Source organism: Eretmochelys imbricata, chromosome 8, assembly GCF_965152235.1.
Source record: "Eretmochelys imbricata isolate rEreImb1 chromosome 8, rEreImb1.hap1, whole genome shotgun sequence".
Lineage (NCBI taxonomy): Eukaryota > Metazoa > Chordata > Testudines > Cheloniidae > Eretmochelys > Eretmochelys imbricata.
In genome coordinates, this window is record NC_135579.1 from 20,500,836 (window position 1) to 20,520,555 (window position 19,720).

The following is a 19,720-nucleotide window of genomic DNA, read 5'->3' on the forward strand; positions in this document are numbered from 1 at the left end:
GCTTTGAGCAGGGGGTTGGACTAGATGACCTCCTGAGGTCCCTTCCAACTCTGATATTTTAAGAGGGCTTCAAGTTTCCTGTAATGTCAGTACAACATTCTACAGGGGAAACCCCAGTAATTTTACCTGAGAACTATAGAAGCAACACCTCCGCTGATGCACTGCAGGAGGGAGAACACACCAAATGGGAAGCACAAAAATTTGAGAACTGTTTTTTCTCCACAATTTTTTATTTTAAATTACAAAGGATGTTGCATACATTGATGAGTTTGTATCTGAATAGAAGTGCTAGGGCTCCAGGGTGACAGAGTAAACAAAATCAATATTTTAATTGTGCCTCTTTAAAAAGAAAACTGCACAACTATTAACCAACATTAAACATTGCAACTCTTAACAGATCATGCTTTTAACAAGGTAAAATTATTTTCTGACAGAGACACAAGACTTTTAGTAAGTTTTTCTGAGCTCCAGTTGGAAATTGACTACAGAATATTGAGGACAGCATTACAAACATGACCCCAAGCATAAGCAGAGCAGGTTGCCACGTTTTGTTAAAAATTATTTTAATTTTTGCCATTCAGTCAGTTCACTATATCCACCATGTGCCATCAGCCTTAGAGTTCATTTTTAGCCACAATTACTGAGCTACAAGACATCTTTTAGACAGATGAAGTATTCTAAAAAGGGTAGGGGAAAAGGGTGGTTCAAATCGACAGAAATGCAGTTAGTAGAATATAGTGTTCTAAGAAAGGTTCAAAAAGCAGCTACATTTATACCACTACATTTTTTTGGTTTTTAACGTCATGAAGAGAAAGGAAAAAAGAGGAAGTATTGGGATAGAAGATGCATTTGTAATCACAAAGTCCAAGTCAAGAGAATCCTACTCTAACCATTCTACACACCCAAGTTTGGCTTATGCAAATATCTAACTCTCCAGTATTCCTAACCCATTTAATCTTTAAATGCTGATACAGTACTACAATATACAGTATATTGCTTGCTTAAAATAAAGAGTTTTGGATTTTTGTCCAGATTAAAAAATAAAATTGAGATTTGTCTTAAATGGATCTGGCTTTATTTTTGCCTCCATTGCTCAATAGAAAGAAAGACAGTTAATAAATGCATAATCAGCATTTGCCTTTGTGGAAGTTAATGAATGTCTAAGAGGCTGAGGGGTATAAATTCAGCACACGCACCTGGTCATGCTATATCCATTAAAAATCATGGCCTATTGTAAAATGTAAATCAAACATCATTAGCAAGGTACCTTTCAGTTTTTGGATGCGGTGAAAAAAATATACTCTAGAGTGCCACTTCTGCAATGCGGACATTGACATATCTCCAATGTAAACTGGGATATTAAAAAAAGTGGTGTTTTCTCAACATGGTAATGCCCTTTATATGGTTACAACAAGAATCAGCCGCTTCAGCAGTAACTATTTGAAATGTATTTTGCATGATCCCTAGGGTAAACAAAATGAACTGCAGCTCTGTGAATAAGCCAAGGTTTCATCTGGTAGCATACTGAACTAGTGGTACCCAACTGAAACCTTTAACTTTAAAATAAAAAAATCATGATTAGACACATTCTTGAAATTCAGGTCCCAAGGCCAAATAAAGATACTAACATTCATATTACATAATAGGCTATGCCTCAACACCATTTCAGGAAGACTGCTATGCAAGTTTGAGGAACAAAATTATATTTTCTATTTCTGCTGAAGGCAACTGTATACAACCCTTTCAAAGTAGATATTTTTAAAAAACTAAGATTTTTCACCTACCTATATGTTTTAAAAATATTTATGGAAGATAAAAGCACATCCATTCTTGACATTTGTGAATAAATTAACAGTTTTATTAAATGAAGGCAAACATCAGATAATGGTATAGATTTTAAAAATGAAATCCAAACTGGCAGAATTGTATTTCAGAAATATGTCTGGTCCTTTTTAGATTACTTAAAAGGCCCACCATGCGTTTTATAAAGGAAGAATTTTGCTTTTTACTGCTATTTTTTTAATCTGGAAAAAAGAGCTTACTAAACTTCAAGCTGATGAACTGAGCACACCTGGACCCGATTCTCACATCAATGTATATCACAGATGTCAGTGTTGTTATTTTTGATTTATACTGCTATGAGAGGAGAATCAAGCACATCCACATCTAACTGGAGACTTAAGAGAGAGACCCCCAAAAAATAAGTCAGAAAACTTTTTTGATAAACTCATGAAAGTCAGAGAAAGCATTAGCTGAAGGGATGTAGTGGAAAATATTTTTTATTTTATTTGTTTAGCCCTAGCACCCCCATCTCCCAAGGCCATTCAAAATTGGTCTTCCATACAAACACAAAGTGACTATTAAGAGAATTTGAAATCAGGTTCATTTGAAGTTCCTTCATGATGCTTTTATCATAGTTCTGATTTTGCTTTCAGAAGGGTCAAAGGATTTAACAGGTTCAGGGGAATGAAAAATAAAAACGTTTAGTTCTAAATGTACAAGTAAGGCACAATATAAAGCCACATCATAATCTGGCATGAAGGAAATAGGAACGGACAAGAATCATACATGGTACAGTAGAACACGCAGTCCATCATACTGATTCAAAAAGTGTGGCACCCAAATTCAGGCTGACAAGATCTTAACAAGAGCAGTTTGACAGCATGCTTTAATATGGAAACAAATTCTAGAGAATCCAGTGTATCAGAAAAAAGGATGAGCTTTTAGTTTTTATTAAATAAAAATGTGTAATTGGTTTTGGATGACAGAATTAAAGTGAATATTCACAATGCCTACACTCAAAAATATTCAAGGACTTCATTAAGCTCCACATACCATGTATGAATGCTGAAAGCCTTTAGAGAACTATTCTCTAAAGATCATCCAAAAATGCATGCCACAATTTCCAAAAAACAGAACATGTACATTTGTATTTTTACCCTTATAAGATTTGTTTGTGATAAGAATACACTAAACATATATATTTTAATGACACTAGAGGAAGCAGATTGTTACTGGCATTAAAGTACAACCATTTCTAGACGGTTTAAATGCCACAGAGTCCCCTGGTTAAAATGTAAAGCTGCACAGCTTGCCTATGTCATCTTTATGATAAAGTTAAACCAGCAAAGGTCTTAACTTTACTCTACATTTTACTGCCAGGTTTTATTTAGATCAAGTATCGCTGCAGCATTCTGACCAGCCCAGAGTTAGCAGCAAATGGCAGGAATCATATAAAAACGCAATTTTTTTCTTCTTCTTTTTAAACAAAGTGCTTTTCTAAGATATACATACTTATATAAATAGGTACAAAATAAAGTGTCAACATTAAAAAGCTCAACTATTTAAAAGCTTTTAACTATTTAACTTAAAATAATACATAGAAAACACTGAAATGCAAGGGTACAGAATCCACTAAAGAGATTCAAAGTCTTTTTTGAAATGCTAGACCAAAATCATATTCTGGTTTTCAGACAAAATAAAAAGCTATAAAGCGATGTTAGCTCAGTATTCCTGAGCAGCTAGAAAAGGGCATTTTTCTACCTTATCGTCAGTTTAATTTGTCATGTAAATCCTACCTGATCGCAAAACTACTGTCATCGTATTTTGAAATACTGCCTTGCCTATACAGTTCTGATATAGGGTTTGCACCTTTTTAGCATTGTGAATGTTTAAACACCAGAAAGGACTAACATTATTTCAAATCTCAGTATAGCCATGACTTTAAATTTACATGACATAGACATTCTTTGTCAAGATTTCAATGGCCAAATGCATCTCTGGTGTAACTCTTGGCATTGGTAGAATTACAACAGGGATGCATCTGACCCATTATGTTCTGTTCTGAAGCTACAAACCTGTGCTGCTTCTCCTCCCGCCACATGAAAAAAAGCAAACAAAACAACCTACCCCACACACACAAAAACCCACCCCCAAAAAACCCCAAACCAACAAGACAGTCCCCTGCTCAGGTTTTGCAAATCCTTTAAGCGAATTGTCTACATTTTGACTAGATAGTCCTGGGTACTTTTTCACAAGTCTTGAAGGAAAAAAACTCTGTGATACAGTCCAGTAGTGGTATTTTGGCTTCCCTCCACCCTTTTAAGTTTTTCAAAATATCAAGGTGTAGAATAAGTTGTGGACACACTACAAGCATGTAGCAGGATTGCCATTTTCATCTTCCACTCTTTAGTTTACTACTTTTGATTCAGACCATCTTACACTAAAAGTTTAGGTATAAAAATAATCCCCTACCTATACATAAAAGGAGTCACAGTTAGCCAAACTACATAAAAGGAGAGAGATTTCCCCAAAGGGAGTGGAAAGAAAACCTTCATGGACTTTTTTTTTTTGCATTTTTCCAGCAGCTACATTTTAAAGTATTTGGTATTTCTATTCTCAGTAGACAGTGTTTTGTCATTATCTTTAAATAAAAAGGAAAGGGAAGAAAAAGGGGTCCATGAAACCAGAGAATGATCTTGCCTTGACATAAAGGACTTTCTCGTCAAGAGATAAAGCTTTTCATTTGTACTCTAAACACTAACAAAGCAAACTCTTATGAGCAGAGGAGCAAATAAGAACTAATGTGTGTTAGTATTTCCCAATCACAGAAACTACTGAATTAAGAATAAGTCACATATAAGTTTGAAGAAGCTAGTTTTGAAATTTCTGTACAAAAATATAAAAGAAAACTATAAATTTTGTTTTTGTTTTAAGCCTGTGCTGATCCTTTGAAACATCACATGCATAATAATACATCAACTGGAAAAGTGGCAACTAAGGAATTAGATTTGTAGCTCTTTTTCCTCTTTACATATATACATATTACAATAAAAATAATTTTATTTTGGTTGTTTGGTGGAAGTATCCTACAACAAGCTAAATAATTTTTTTAAATTCTCAAAGTTGAAAACTATTTTTCCAATAGCTTACTAAAATCCACATATATTAAACATTTCCTACAGCAAATGCAGAGAAAAAAAAAGATTGAGACTTTGAGATGGTCATCAACTTATCTACTATGGAAGCGAACTAGAAGAACAGCAAAATAATATTATGTATGAATGCTCCTTCTGTAGATAATTGGACCCAAACAAAAAAAAAAAAAAATTCACAGTTCAGTAAGATCCCTAACCCTGACCTTTAATTTTTTTTTTCTTTTTTGTTTTTTTGTTTTTTTACATTCAGTACAGTATCATGTAAGCTGTGCAAAACTTTACTTAGACTGGCAGTTTGCCATATCAGTTGCATTTGTCTTTGGTACAAAAATAAACAATCGCATTAATGTGCAAGTATTTGTTTTCTTCCGGCCAAGTACCGAAATTGAATTTTCTAGAGCCATCTTTTATACAATACATAGACTCTGTGGCATATATCTACATTTTCAACATATTCTTATATACATTCAAAAATTTGTAAGAGCTGGAACAAATACATGAAACCCCATAATCTTACCATCTATACATCTTGTGTTTTCCTCAGGGTTTTCATCGTACAAAAACTTTACTATCTTATATTTATAGCTCTCCCCCAAAATACAAGGCACAAAGAATATACTTTTTTTTCCTCCTCTTACTTTCACAGACATTTAAATACAATATTAAGCTCAGAAAATTAAAGTCTTATATGGCACACTAGCTCTAATGCCGTGTGCACTATGTACAAGTTAATGGGTGCAAAGAAAGCTTACTGGTTTTATTTTTTAGAAGAAAAAAAGCAGTAATTCTAAAAAAACCCACTAAACTTTGACAGTTTACAAAAGAATGCTTCCTCTTAAATTTTTATTTTACTCAGAGCATAAACCTGCCACAATGTTCGGCATTTTGCTAAAATTTTCACAAGCACAAAACGTGTTTTTGCTTCTAAAGCAAATTATATGATCTGGTCCTAGGTTTAAAAACACCTAATCTCTGTATTTGTGCCTGAAGCAGCTTTAATACTATGTAATACTGGTTTATGCTCCAAAAATGCTAATTAAGCATTTTATATCGTGCGCTTACTTATCCTATTACATTGTTGTTAAAAAAAAAAAAAAAAAACAGCTATGGAACCTAATTTTAAATGTTTACATAATGCTAAACTGACATGCAGACCAGAATGAAATTTACAGTGGAGTACTTAACACAGGTAGAGCTCTGACCAATGAAATTAGGTGAAATGATGTCTGTTAAACTTTTGATGTTGGTATTCGCAGCCCTACAAGGCCACCAGTGGGGTCTCCTTCTGCAGTTTTCTCTAAAACTTGGTTCACAAATTCTGATGTTTGACCAGCTACAGGTAGTCCTGGAAAGGAAAGTTAGGGATGTACTTTAAGATCTCTTTTATTCCCACATATGTGCATATTTGAATGAATACAAACACTCAGAAGTCCTGCTGTTGGTCAGTAACCAAGCAGAACGGCTAAAGCTCGGTGATAATTGGGCAGCTGCTCCTATAGAAATATTAGGCTGAAGGGACTCAACACTTGTTACATATCAGTTTTGGAGTATGTGGTTGATTAAGTTGATTCCTTACCAAGAGTATCTTTAATAAGTACATCAAGCTTCTGTTCCATGTTGGGTCCTCTGTCATCTTTAGGACTCTGCACTCGATTGACAATTTCTTGTTTGATAGAGTTGATCACAAACAACAAATTATCTACAGAAAAAGACAACACTGGATCACACAGTAATCTCTCTTGGGCAGGAACTGTGTTTCCCTATGTTTATGTACTGCACTTTATGGCAATGGGTCCTAAAATAGCACAACACCAATAACTAATCAAAAGCAAATTGAGTTATCTTTACGCACTACTTACAAGTTAAATACCAACACCCTTTTCTGCATAAAAAATTGTCCAAAGTAGGACTCTGGTGACGTGAAAATACAAAACATACAACTGTTTGTAGTAAGACAAAGGAAAAACTGTGTAAGTGAAAAAAAGTTAATTACCATATTCTGTGTTGAGACCCCATAGCTTCACTTTATTGGCTTCATACTGGGCTTTCTTCTTTAGTCTGCAAGCCCTGTAAAGGAGAGAGAGTCAATATACCTCTAATCACTATAGAACATTCATTATCATTAACTTCCATCCGTGCTGCTAGAGATTGTGGCTTATTATCTGCTCCCACATCGTCTTTACAACCACTGCTTGTATTTGGTATCACTCATACACACAAAGAAATGCAATATGGCAGCAGTGCCTGTAGAATCTCAGATTCCTGTTTGTTAACTTAACAGGGTGGCTTTCAGGGTCTGTGCCAAAATCTATCAGCGAGGCCTGCTTCCAATGGGAAGAAAGTACAATCTAGTTTGCATTTTTCAATGTGAATCAGATGCCCTGGTTGTTTGGGGGATTTTTTTTTTTTTTTTTGATTAAAGCAATACTAACCTTACAATGCTTGTCAAGGATGATGCAGCCTCTCTCTAAGTAAGAAATTCAAAGAGGTCTCATTTGTAAAGCACATGTCTAGAATAATCCCAAATAGGATTAATTCACACAGGTAAAAGCCATTTAAAGTTTACCTGGAAGCTAGTTTGTTCTTTTCTTTTCTTGACCTCGGTCTGGCAGTTAAGGGAAGTTCACTGACTGGTGTCAGGTCACTAATCACCTTATTCAGTTTCCTTAGTTCATTGCCAATCTGGAGAAGTTTTTTGGGGTTAGGAGTCAGGTCTTCCACATCAGTCCTCCGTGACTTCTTTACTGCATATTTTCCTATTTGAATACACAGACAACAGGGTTGAGGGGTGTTAGAATACAGAGATATACATCTGAAAAACATTCTTAAACTGCATCTGGGGAGTAGGTTGGGCTTATTTTTTCAACACTGGAGACCTGGGTGCAACCTGTCAGTTTCTGTGACCTTTTGCAATGTAAAACAGGACCACCACACAGTTTGGCACTATTGACGATCCATCCAGAACCAGAAAAGCATGACTGATTGGTTAGGACTGAGATGCATGAGCAGCGATGGGTGGGATCCAGGATGCTCCCTGAACTGTGGATGCTACAAGTCAGGGATGAGGCAAAACAGCAAGATTTCATAATATCATAACCTTCCCACTGTAGCTCATTCCATTAATCTCACTTGCATTATCATCAAATTCACACCAAGAAATAAAACAATCCGTTACTCTGTTATCTTCTTTTCTTCATGAAGTGAGAGTAAAGGGTTGGTATCACAATAAAAGACCAGTGGTTGATCTAAGCCAGTGGTTCTCAAACTTTTTTACTGGTGACCCCTTTCACATAGCAAGCCTCTGAGTGCGACCCCCCACCATAAATTAAAAACAAGTTTTAATATATTTAACACCATTATAAATGCTGGAGGCAAAACAGGGTTTGAGGTGGAGGCTGACAGCTCACGACCCCCCATGTAATAGCCTTGTGACCCCCTGAGGGATCCCGACCCTCTGTTTGAGAGCCCCTGATCTAAGCATAACCAATGTACAGACTAGCCAAATCCTTGTGGATATCTTTGAGGAAGATCTCTTTATAGATACTAATGAGTATTAAAAACTTATGCAATTCACATATCTCCTGTGTTTCTCTTAGTCAGTTTGGTTTTACTAAGGATAAGTGCATGAAAAATCAGGATCTTTATTCCTTAGGAGTATCTGTTTCTGCTGCACATTTCCCTTCCGAAGATTATTTAAAACAGGAAAGATACTATTTTACTTAAAACAACAAAGATACTGGCAAACACTTTCCCCATAGACATTTCCCAGCTGAACTGATAACTAAAATGGCTTGCCATGAGGCATCAGCTGGCCTTTCACATACATTACCATCCAAAAGTTGCAGAATTTAACAAAGTGCTCAATTCTACAAGCCTTCTGCATACAGAACTGATTGAGTTAAAGGGCAGTTCTATGTACAAAGGTCTTGCAAAACAACCCTCCAAATCATGCCTCTGAAGAAAGTATTGAGGACTTTCTGATAAAAGTGAACAGAAGTGCAAATCCCAATCTGGAATATACCGTATATACTCAATCTTAAAACGGTTCATTTATAAACTGACCCCTCCCCCACAAGATGGATAAGTAAAAATGGAAAAAATTTTTAAGACCCATTCATAAGCCGACCCTATAATTCTGGGGTCGGCAAACTTTGGCTCCCGGGCCATCAGGATAAGCCGTTGGCGGGCTGAGATGGTTTCTTTACCTCAAGCGTCCTCACGCACGGAGGTAAACCGAAGTAAACAAAGTGTCCCGGCACATTAGCTGCTTACCCTGACAGGCCGGGACAGCAACTGGTGGGGAAAATTTTGGGGGGGGAAGAAGCTCGGGGTCAGGGGAGTAATCCCTATGATCACCCCTCACATGACCCAACCCCTAGCCCGGGACCCCCACACTCTCCCCATTCCATCCCTTCCCACCTTATCTGGCAAGGGCTGAGGAGGAGGTCTCTGGCCTGGCCAGAGCTGCTCCGGCAGGCTAGGCAGCGTGGCCGCAGCCTACTCCAGCGGGCCAGACCGGGCAGCATGGCCACAGCCTGCTCTGGTGGGTGGGGCCGAGCGGTGTGGCTGAAGCCTGCCAGCCCCAGAGCTGTAGCTGCTTTGGAAGCTGGAGGGAGAGCAGCGTGGCGAGAAGTGGAGAGGTTCTGGCCCTGCTGCATCCCTTCTGACTCTGCTGCCTCTCCTTGCTCCCTCTGTTGCAGGGAGGGGCTGTGTCCCACCTCTCCTTCTCTATACCCGTTCATAAGCCGACCCCCTTCTCTGATACTTCCCTTTTTTACGAAAAAAATTGGCTTATGAACAAGTATATACACGGTATATATAATTATATTTGTTAGTGATAAAGATATCACATATTGCACATTTAAATAAACAGAAATGCATTAACTGAATTCAAAAAATTTCCATCCCGAACAGAATAGCAAGTAACATTATTTTTTATAAACAAAGGCTTTGAAAACTATCAGTATTAAAAATGACAGAGGAAGTTTTCAATTTGAGTAGTGCAAGAGGATGTTAACAATACAATTAAGGAAGTTTGTTTATTTCATTAATGTACAAGTCCCTTCAGAATTATGACCAGGTGGGGAACTGCCTACCAGCAGAGGGCACAAGACAGAAGAACAAACTCTATTCTCAAAACTGTTTGTCCTTGACAGCATCAATAATGTCCAAAATACAGGAAAGTTGGCTTGTAAAAAAAAAAAAAGTCACAGGATGGAAATATGATATATGTTCACCAAACGGAAAGAGACAGAATATTACTTTAAGGTTCTAAGGGGGTGTAATAAAGAAATTCAAAAAGATACTTAAGTATTCATAGATATTATTCCAAAACCCTGCCAAGTACACAAGGGTGGAAAGAGTGTGTGAAGAGGAGCCAGGCAAGACAGACCTCTACCTTGTTGACTATTCTTTAGTTGACACTTGAATGAAAGTGCATCCGAGTACCATATATTGGTCAACTCTACTGCAAGCAACACTAGATCTGCCTCCCAGTATTGAGGGGCAAAGATCAGGTTTGTTACTAATTTGTGACATCAGCAGTATTGCACAGAGATTTTAGAACATTCAGTATTTTCACTGAGAGACTTCAGAAGTTACAATTCTCAATTCATCCATTTTCCTCTGGAGGGAAAGTATATTGAAGGTTACTAATGTATATGCACTGCCTCTTGCCTGGATGCACTACAGATTCCAAACAGTTAAATAAAAATTACACTGTTTCAGTGATTCCTCCTCATGTAGCAAAACAAGAGCTCCCTTACATGAAGTCAGAGACAGCAGCGTTATGTGAAGATGACAGCATCAAAGACACTAACTGGTTACTGGAGAACAACTCTTACCATGATGGAGCCCATTCTTCTGATACATGTTACTTGGTAACGTATCTCGACTCCACTCTGATGGCCTTAGCATTCTTTCTTGTTGTGATGGTGTCAGTTGCTCACTATACTCCCAAAAGTATCTTCGTTTGCCTCTTTTTCGGCAAGATACTGCAGTACTTTCTTTTAAGTCTTCCACTGAATCATTTTCATATCCTAGAGGAATAAATTGCATTAGTCAGCTTATAAACTCAAGGTTGGAAATATTCTAATGTGTCTACAGGTACCAAACCAAGCATTCAAGAAAATACAAGTGAGAAGACTTAGTTAAAGGCCTCAATGGACTTGCTCCACACTATCTAATGAACCATGTTTTTCACCTTGTATACAACTTGGGCATTTGCCATAAATCCAGCAATAGATATATAGCCATTGATGCAGCTGCAACTGTGATAGGACAATGACTTCTGAATTGGGGAAAGTCCCCACTGCATCCAAAACCTCTCTATGCTCCGATACCACGGACGATCCAGCTCTCCTCTTCCCCCACAATCTCACCACCACACAATGTGAGAGCTGCCATCTCTGCAATTCTTGTAGTGTTGGATAGCCTTCTTGCACCTCCTTCATTACTTTCTCCTTCAATTCTCAGCAAAAACATTCTAGTTCTCCCTCATTTCTTAAATGAGTCTACCCAGCAATGTAGAATTTTAAACAAAACAAAAAAGCATCCTAAAGGGCAAGTTGGACAAAGAGCAAGATCCTAATCCATCAAATCAGTCCAGAACAAAACTTTGACACCATCAAAAGCTTGGGGAAAAAAGATCACCCTTGTAGCATGCCCCGAAAGTCATGATAGCCAGCTTTGTCAGACCAATGGAAGAGAAAGAGTTCCAGTATAGGAGGCCGTCTGTTCAGCACTACCTGCCCCCAGCCCCACCTCTCATCTAAACAACTTGAGCCAAGATCCATTCACTTTGATCCCTTGTCTGCACCTCTTTAATAACAAAAGAGAAGAGATAAATAATCAAATTACAAAGATAAGACACTTTAGAGTTAAATTAGGATGCAGTTTGTATGAAATATTTAAAAATACGTTTGTATACCTCAGTTTTTAATATCTATACCAACAGGTTACAGAATAGACAGTTTTCATTTTGCAACTTTATAGCACTGGTATAGGATTATTTTAGAGCTCTCTTTTATTCTCTATCCACTTAGTTCTTCACAGCAGTTTTATGTAGGACAATTTTTTAAAAGTAAAATATTGAACGTTATTTAAAAACAAATTGCAGAGACAAAAATGGATAATTGGGAACAGGACATGGAATGATGTGAAGTAATAAGTAAACATGTTAGTGGTTTTATTGCACAGATAGAGAATCTCACTTCAATTTTCTCATGCACCAAGAGAGTAGGTAAGCGTTGGGATTCTATTTGTTAGTTAATGCTTATTTTCAGTTTTGGAAGACAGGATGATGTGAATTAAATATCAGGGTTTTTTCCACCATGGTTGCCATAATAAATGTAAGAATATATTTTTTATGCCTGGGTTGGTAAACTCCCATGATGATTTGGTAAGTTTGTTCCCTTCTAAAGCCAACTATAATGGCATTCAGTGTATTATAACACCGTGAAAGCATTGCTGTCAAAACCCTATTGCCTCAAAAGGAGAGGTTACTCACCTTGTGCAGGAACTGGAGTTCAAGTGCTCCACTTCAAGAGCACATGCATCCCATGTAACTCTGGTTGGAGACTTTTGGAAGCAATGTCTGTTTGATCCACACATGCACCCTACACATCTTTCTGCCCCACACTGAAGATATTTAGGACTGCACAGGCAAACCACTCCCAGTTCTTTCTTCACCACAAAGTCCCATATAGGAAACTCTCAAGCTGAGGAAGAGGAGAGTGGATAGTGGAGCACCCATAGGGGGGACACATCTCAAAGAACTCCAATTCCTGCACAAGCTGAGTGACCTCACCTTCTTCAAATAGTATCCCTATGCATATTCTATTTCAGGTGACTTCTGAGCAGTATCCTCATTAGAGGAGGGAGCTTTGGAGCGGAGTCCAACACTGAAGAAAAGATTGCAATCCCAAGGGCAGCATCTGATCTAGAAGAATGAAGCATTGCATAATGCTTGGAAAAAGTATGTATCAAGGTCCAAGCCTTGGGAATGTGTCTAAGGCCACTTGCCCTAAATCCAGCAATGTGAAAAAGTTGTGAAAAAGGCTAATATCATTATGGAGTATACTAACAGGAGCGTTGTATGTAAGACACTGGAGATAACTGTCCCACTTTACTCAGCACCGGTGAGGCCTCAGCTGGAGGACTATGTCCAATTCTGGGCATCACACTTTAGGAAATATGTGGACAACTGGAGAGAGTCCAGAGGAGAGCAACAAAAAAAAGATAAAAGGTTGAGAAAACCTGACTGTGAGAAAAGGTTGAAAAAACTGGGCATGTTTAGTCCTGAGAAAAGAAAGGGGGGGGGGGGGAAGAAGAGAATCTGTTAACAGTCTTCAAATATGTTAAGGGCTGTTATAAAGAGGATTGTGATCCACTGAAGATAGGACAAGTAGTAATGGGCTTAATCTGCAGCAAGGGAGATTTAGGTTAGATATTTGGAAATACGTTCTAACCATAAGGGCATTTAAGCTCTGGAATAGGCTTCCAAGGGAGGCTGTGGAATCCCCATCTCTGGAAGTTTTTAAAAACAGACTGGATAAATACCGGTCAAGGATGGTCCAGGTTTACTTGGTCCTGCCTCAGCACAGGTGGCTGGTCTTGATGACTTCTCAAAGTCCCTTCCAGCACTACCGTTCTAGGAGTCTAAGTAACGCCACCAAGGTACATAGAGATCTTTCAGAATGGGCTCACACTTTAGGAGAAGGGTGTATATGGGCAAATTCATAACAAGAAGTAACATTACTCAGAAATCCTCCTTGAGAGTCTCTGGGAGGAGACTGTGGACCCTTTGGGCCTGTCAGCAAATGAGACAAACAGCCTGGGAGACGCTTTAAATGATCTGGTTCTGCCCAAACAGAAGGTTAATGCCCTCCTCACATCCAGGTACAGAAGGAAGCATCCTTCCTGGTCTGATGTAGCTTTGGAGGGGGGTGGGGGGTGCGGAAACTTGGGAGACGGAGGACTTGGTTGATGTGAAACTCAGCCAACACCTTAGAAAGAAACTTAAGATGCGAATGTAATGAAATTTTGTCCCTGAAAAACACTATAAAGGGAGTGTCTGCAATTAAAGTCTGCATTTCTCCAACTCTTCAGGCAGAAGTGATAGCCACCAAGAAAGCAGCCTTCATAGACAGGTAAAGAAGGGAACAACAATTGGCGAGCGATTCGAAGGGGTGTTTCATAAGACATTTAAGTACTAAATTTAAATCCCATATAGGAATGGGTTCTCTAAAGAAAAAGTCTTCTCAATCCCTTCATGAATCCCACTGTTGTGGGATCAGCCAACACTGATAATCCCCTATCTGAGGAATGAAAGCCTGTCATAGTCACCAAATTAACCCTAACAGAATTTAAAGATAATCCTGACTTTAATTCTAACAGATAGTCAAGGACAGGAGGGAGGGAAAAATGAACAGGTGAAAGATGTTACTTGACAGACCAGTGATGGAATCTCTTCCATTTCTGAAGGTATTTCATGTACACCTTTTCCTACTGTTTAATAACATTTGTTTTAAAATGTAAAGTATTAAATAAGGCTTTCGTTTGAAATGCTTTAACTGTTTTTCCTTCTTTTCTATATCTTTAACAAAAAAGTTAAAAGGATTTTTAATGATGTGTTTTTCAGGGTACTAAACAGGCTGACACTGCTATAAACCAAACCCTACCTTGCTTAATACTATAATTTTACACAAGTGACTGGGTCATGTCTACATCTCTGACTCTTTGGGCACCTTTGGACATTCTAAATTAATAGAACTTTATACTGTACAAAACAAAACTGAAAAGACTTACAGGACCATCAAAATACATAACAAAATTCACACTGTAATTCCAAGGATATTTCAAATCTTAAGTTTAGATTAATGAGCTGTTCCTCTTTAGAGCAGTGTCCCAAGACACAAGGAAAACAGAAAAGTTACCAAACATAGATTCTTCAGATAATGAAATGGCTGAGTAGATATTAGACATTCAGGGCATTCTGTAAACAGATGGGTTATTAATTTTTAGTTAGTTGGACCCATTCTTTTCAAAAGTTGCTTTACAAAACGATGTATTGGGGCCATTGGGAAGGGAAGAGAAGAGAGAAAATTATCTAGTTTGATTTTGACCCTGCCTAGATCAAGTCATTCCAGGGGGGCAGCTATCAACGCAAGTGCCCTCAGTTTAAAGCAGACGTGGGCAAAGTACGGCCTGCAGACTGCATCCCTCCTGCCTGGCCCCTGAGCTCTTAGCCCGGTAGGCTAGATCCCGGCCCCTTCCCTGCTGTTCCCTCTCCCCTGCAGCCTCAGCTCACTGTGCTGTTGTCGCAATGTTCTGGGCAGCGAGCTCTTGCCAGGCAGCGCAGCTGCCGAGCCATGGCCTGACCCGGTGCTGTGTGCTGCGCGGTGGCGTGGCTGCCTGTCTCGGTGCTCTGGGCGGCACAGCTGTAGCGCCTTCAGCCAGCGGTGCTCCAGGCAGCGCGGGAAGGGGGCAGGGAGTAGGGGGGGGGGTTGGATAGAGGGCATGGGAGTTTGGGGTGGTGGTCAGGGGCGGGGGTGTGGATAGGGGGCAGGGAAGTCACAGGGTGAGGAACAGAGGGGTTGAATGGGGGCAGGGGTCCTGGGGGGCCAGTCAGGAAGGAGAGGGGGGTTGGATGGGGCAGGGGTTTCAGGGGTGGTCAGGGGACAGGGAGAAGGGGGGGTTGGGCAGACAGGAATGAGAGGAGGGGTTGGATGGGGCGGCCGGGGGGGGGTGGGAGTGGGAGTCAAGGGTGGCGGGTCTAGGGGCAGTCAGGGGACAGGGGGTGGTGGATGGGGAGGCACAGCCTCCCCTAACTAGCTCTCCATACAATTTTGGAAACTCGATGTGGCCCTCAGGCCAAAAAGTTTGCCCACCCCAGTTTACAGACTAGTACAGGGTTTCTCAAACTAGGGTCTCTGAGGGTACTCCAGGGGGTCTGTGAGTCATGTCCGGGGTTGCCAGCCCCGCTAATCAACTCCTCCCCCCTCCCCCCCAGTGCCTCCTGCATGCCATGGAACAGCTGTTCAGCAGTGTACAGGAAGCACTGGGAGGGAGGGGAAAGAGGCAGAAAGACAGGGAAGAGCAGGGGCAGAGGTTGGGCCTTGGGGGAAGGGGTGGAGTAGAGGTGGGGCCTGGGGCTGAGTGGAGGGCTTGGGGATCCATGACAAATTTTAAATCAAAATGGTGGTCCTCAGGTTGCTGAAGTTTGAGAACTGCTGGTCTAGAAAAATAAATGGGTACTGAAAGTTAAGAATATGATCAATCCTACCAAATGCATTCTTTGCTACATTCAGGGAGTCCACATCCAATCAGCTACCTGCGATAATCAAGAGAAGCATCTTTCCTCAAATCAGCAGTTTTCAACCTTTTTGAGCTGAGCCCCCTTTTGAGTTACAATTTTTGGTTGTCCCCCTACCCAGACAGAAATAGACACAATACCTGCCCCTCCCATCCCAGGTTTTCAGGGTAGGGGAAAAGCACGTGAGATGGTCTGTGGGGGTGGAGCCAGTGCCGGGTAAGGAGGCTGCCATGAGCAGAATTTGACTCAGCTGCAGCAGATGTTGACACTGACCCACAGGGTGGCCTGCTGAGGTGAGTCACGGGGTGGAGGTGGAGCTCCTTCCCCAAGCCCTGACACACGGGGCTGGTGTCATCACTTACCCCCCAAACGTTTCTCCATTTCCCCCTAGGAGGGTACATCCCACCATTTGAAAACCTCTGCCTCAGAGGGTCTCAAAGAGCTTTGCAAATATTAAGTGATTTAGCCTTACATATTGAGGTAGAAGAATATTTTACAAAGACAGAAACTGAAGTACGGATAAGTTAAGTGACTTACCCAATGTCACACAAAGTCAGTGTCTAAGTCAGAGAACATGATCTCTTAACCATCAATTCTGCATTGTAAAAACCAACTAAAACAAAGAGTCCACAAACAAAAAAACCCAGATATGCACCTGGTAAATTTTTCCTGAACAGTGGATGAGCTGTCACCCTAATCCCAAAAAGCACACACTATTCATGCTAAGGATAAGGAAAGACTCTCGCACTCTTGTTTAGGATTTAAAATGCACTCTGTGACCTACCCCATTTTGTTTCCCTGTAACTATCCAGTATTATTAGGGTTCAGAGATTTGAAAAAGGAGTATAAAAGTCTGTAAAAATCCTTCTAGACCTGGTTTTCTGGCAAGAACATTTTGGAGCTTGAGAAACTTTGCAGGGTGAATAAAAAAGGGTGATTTCAAAAAAAGTATTTTAACCATACTTTAAAAATAAACTTACTTCAAATTTAATTTGAAGTGCTAACCCAGAATTTGATACCAGTAGTAGCTTCTGCAGGTTCAGAGAGAATATTTTTTTAATTTCAGTTTGTTCAACTATGTCAGTTCAATGACTAATTCATTAAAAGTCAAGAAACGGAGTTGGAGTTGAATGAGATCTACTAGTTCTAAAACTTGAAGAACACAGTGATAAGAAAATCAGTTCAATTCACTAACTACAGATAATACTTCCTTTATTTACTAAATCAGTTTGAAATATCAAAACATGTTTTGATAAATCTTTCTTATGCACCCAGCACATTTTAGGCAGTTTTTTATTTAACTAATAAAAATATTGTGCAGTTTTGGGGCATTTTAGTTGAATTCCTATTTCGATCCAAATGCAGCTGGACACAAATCATGAATAAAATATTAATCTAGTAAATAATAAATGTGTCATTCACTGTTTTCTAACATAACAAAATGTAATAATTAAGACATTGAATAAAAAAAAAATTTATTTATTTAAGCAATTGTATAACTTAACATACGTATAGTTATGCTCCTGGTTATCCAAAGGATTTATTAAATTTAGTGTAATGGCTATATTTAACTGGTAAGTAACCATTAAAAATGCTGATCTGCAACTAATAAGTATCAACCTTTCTTTAGAAAAATAACTGAGTAAAATACAAATCAAGATTAAATGTTTTCTGCTTGCTGATTTATATCACGATTGAAAGTTAAATCAATCCACCCTGACATCTTACTAAATCAGCAGTTCCCAGTCTAAGCAATTTATCAGCTAGACCTCAGATGAACCAGCTAGTGCCTCCTCTTATTCTACTGAATATTCTAATCCAGCATGGAGCTTTGGCTACACCAAAGTGTATCCCAGCCTAAACACTCCTAGATGGGAAGGAGGGAACGGTGCTGCATCAATTCTCAGTATCATAGGAAAGAAGAGCCTAGAATGCCCAGAAATGGTACATATATCAATTTAGAAACTAGTGCCCCCTCGTTCTATTACCTGTATAATGGAAAAGACAGAGGAATTCTGTTTTTATAACAGCTGGTCCTCTATTAGCTAGTGTGCGAGAGAACCTAGACAACCCACCTGGAATCCCATGCAAAGTTGACCTTTGCTGAAGTTTGGGCTCCTAATGCTCTTACCATATATTAGCTACACTCCTGCCTCCATGGCAGTAAGGCAACTCAGTGCTGGCCTGAGAAAGGGAGAATGTAGTTAAATAGACAGTCCCCAACCCCTGTCCAAACTGTAATTTCATTTATTTACTAGATTATTCCTCTTTTCGGTTGCAGATGCATTTGCACATGTGTCTCCACAAAGACTAGGTAAGGAGGATAAGACCTCAAAACAACATTGCTCAATAGAGATTGGCTATCCACTTTTAGGATGTCCATTAAACTATGGATAATGAAGGAGCACGCAGATTATTAGTTTCTCATAGGTTCAGATGAGTCAGTGTTTCATAAACCCACAGAAATGGGGGAGGGGGAAAGGAGGAAAGAAAGGAGAATCAAAAGTAGAAAATATACATGATAGGGGTCAATAAAAACAGTATGTTCTTTGTCCTTTCAGTGAAATGCACCTCTGTGTCAAATTTAACTCTCTACCTTTAGTTTCAGTATAACAGAATGAAAAGTCTTCCTGCTCTATGCTTGTTTCACCACTCCCTCCATCCCATCTAGGTGTATTTAGGCAGGGATACACTTTGGCATAGCCAAAGCTCCATTCTCGATTAGAAAAAAAAAAAGCAACACAAAACCCTGGTATGGTGTAATTAGACAAAATGGTGATTTAATCTTTTAGTTCCACACTTGGAGTAAATGACCTTCATTATTTACTTGAAGCTCCAGTGAGCTTTTATAGGCCAAGTGGCTTTTTTATTTCTTAGTTACGCTATTGCTACATGTAGGAGTAGTAGTATTTAATAGAAGGTGGAAGCGATTGCTGGTCAGAAAAAACTTTCAAAAGAGCAATTAATGCAATGCAACTAACTGAAATGCCAGCAATTTAAAAAAAAAAATCCTTTTCAAGATTACATATTATTAAACATGGGAATCTGGTAATGTGGCATAATGGGTCAGGAGTTATACCATATGGCAATCAAGTCATACCACACAAAAACATAACAGAAGCCACTCAAACCTTCAGAAGAATAAGTTGAGAGGATTCCCTACAGAAGCAATGAGGGAAAGCTTAGAGGATGTTAATAAAGACTTGTAATGTACACACAGAAGTAATACAGAGCATATTGAATACCCAATATATTGTTTTATACAAGGTCTACTCATGACCTCCTTACAAACATGCTTGACTGAGACTGCCGATTTAAAGTGGAATTTTTTAACTGCCTTTTGAGTTTCTTCCCCAAAGTTACATATTGTCAAGAGTTTGTACAAGCTATTAATCACTATTCTATGCTAGAAAGCTGTGTAAAACGTGTATACCCACTAATAAAACTAAGCCCCTTAAGTATAGACCTC

General features: G+C 39.1%; 1 protein-coding gene across 5 annotated transcripts in view; it reads right to left on the bottom strand.

The window, feature by feature from the left end:
• Window positions 1-209: 209 nt before the first annotated feature.
• The window catches only part of CREBRF (CREB3 regulatory factor), a 36,048-nt gene continuing 16,537 nt past the window's right edge, over window positions 210-19,720 (bottom strand). For 2 of the 5 annotated variants that reach the window (XM_077823671.1, XM_077823672.1), the window contains exons 5-9: window positions 10,781-10,975; window positions 7,504-7,693; window positions 6,931-7,004; window positions 6,514-6,636; window positions 210-6,282 (exon numbers count right to left, since the gene is read on the bottom strand). In XM_077823671.1, coding sequence (XP_077679797.1) covers window positions 6,167-6,282; window positions 6,514-6,636; window positions 6,931-7,004; window positions 7,504-7,693; window positions 10,781-10,975 — 698 coding nt within the window. In that variant the 3' untranslated portion in view covers window positions 210-6,166. Of the gene's footprint in view, window positions 6,283-6,513; window positions 6,637-6,930; window positions 7,405-7,503; window positions 7,694-10,780; window positions 10,976-19,720 lie in introns of those variants that run through there. The other 3 variants (XR_013346812.1, XM_077823673.1, XR_013346811.1) reach the window with 3 other exon arrangements.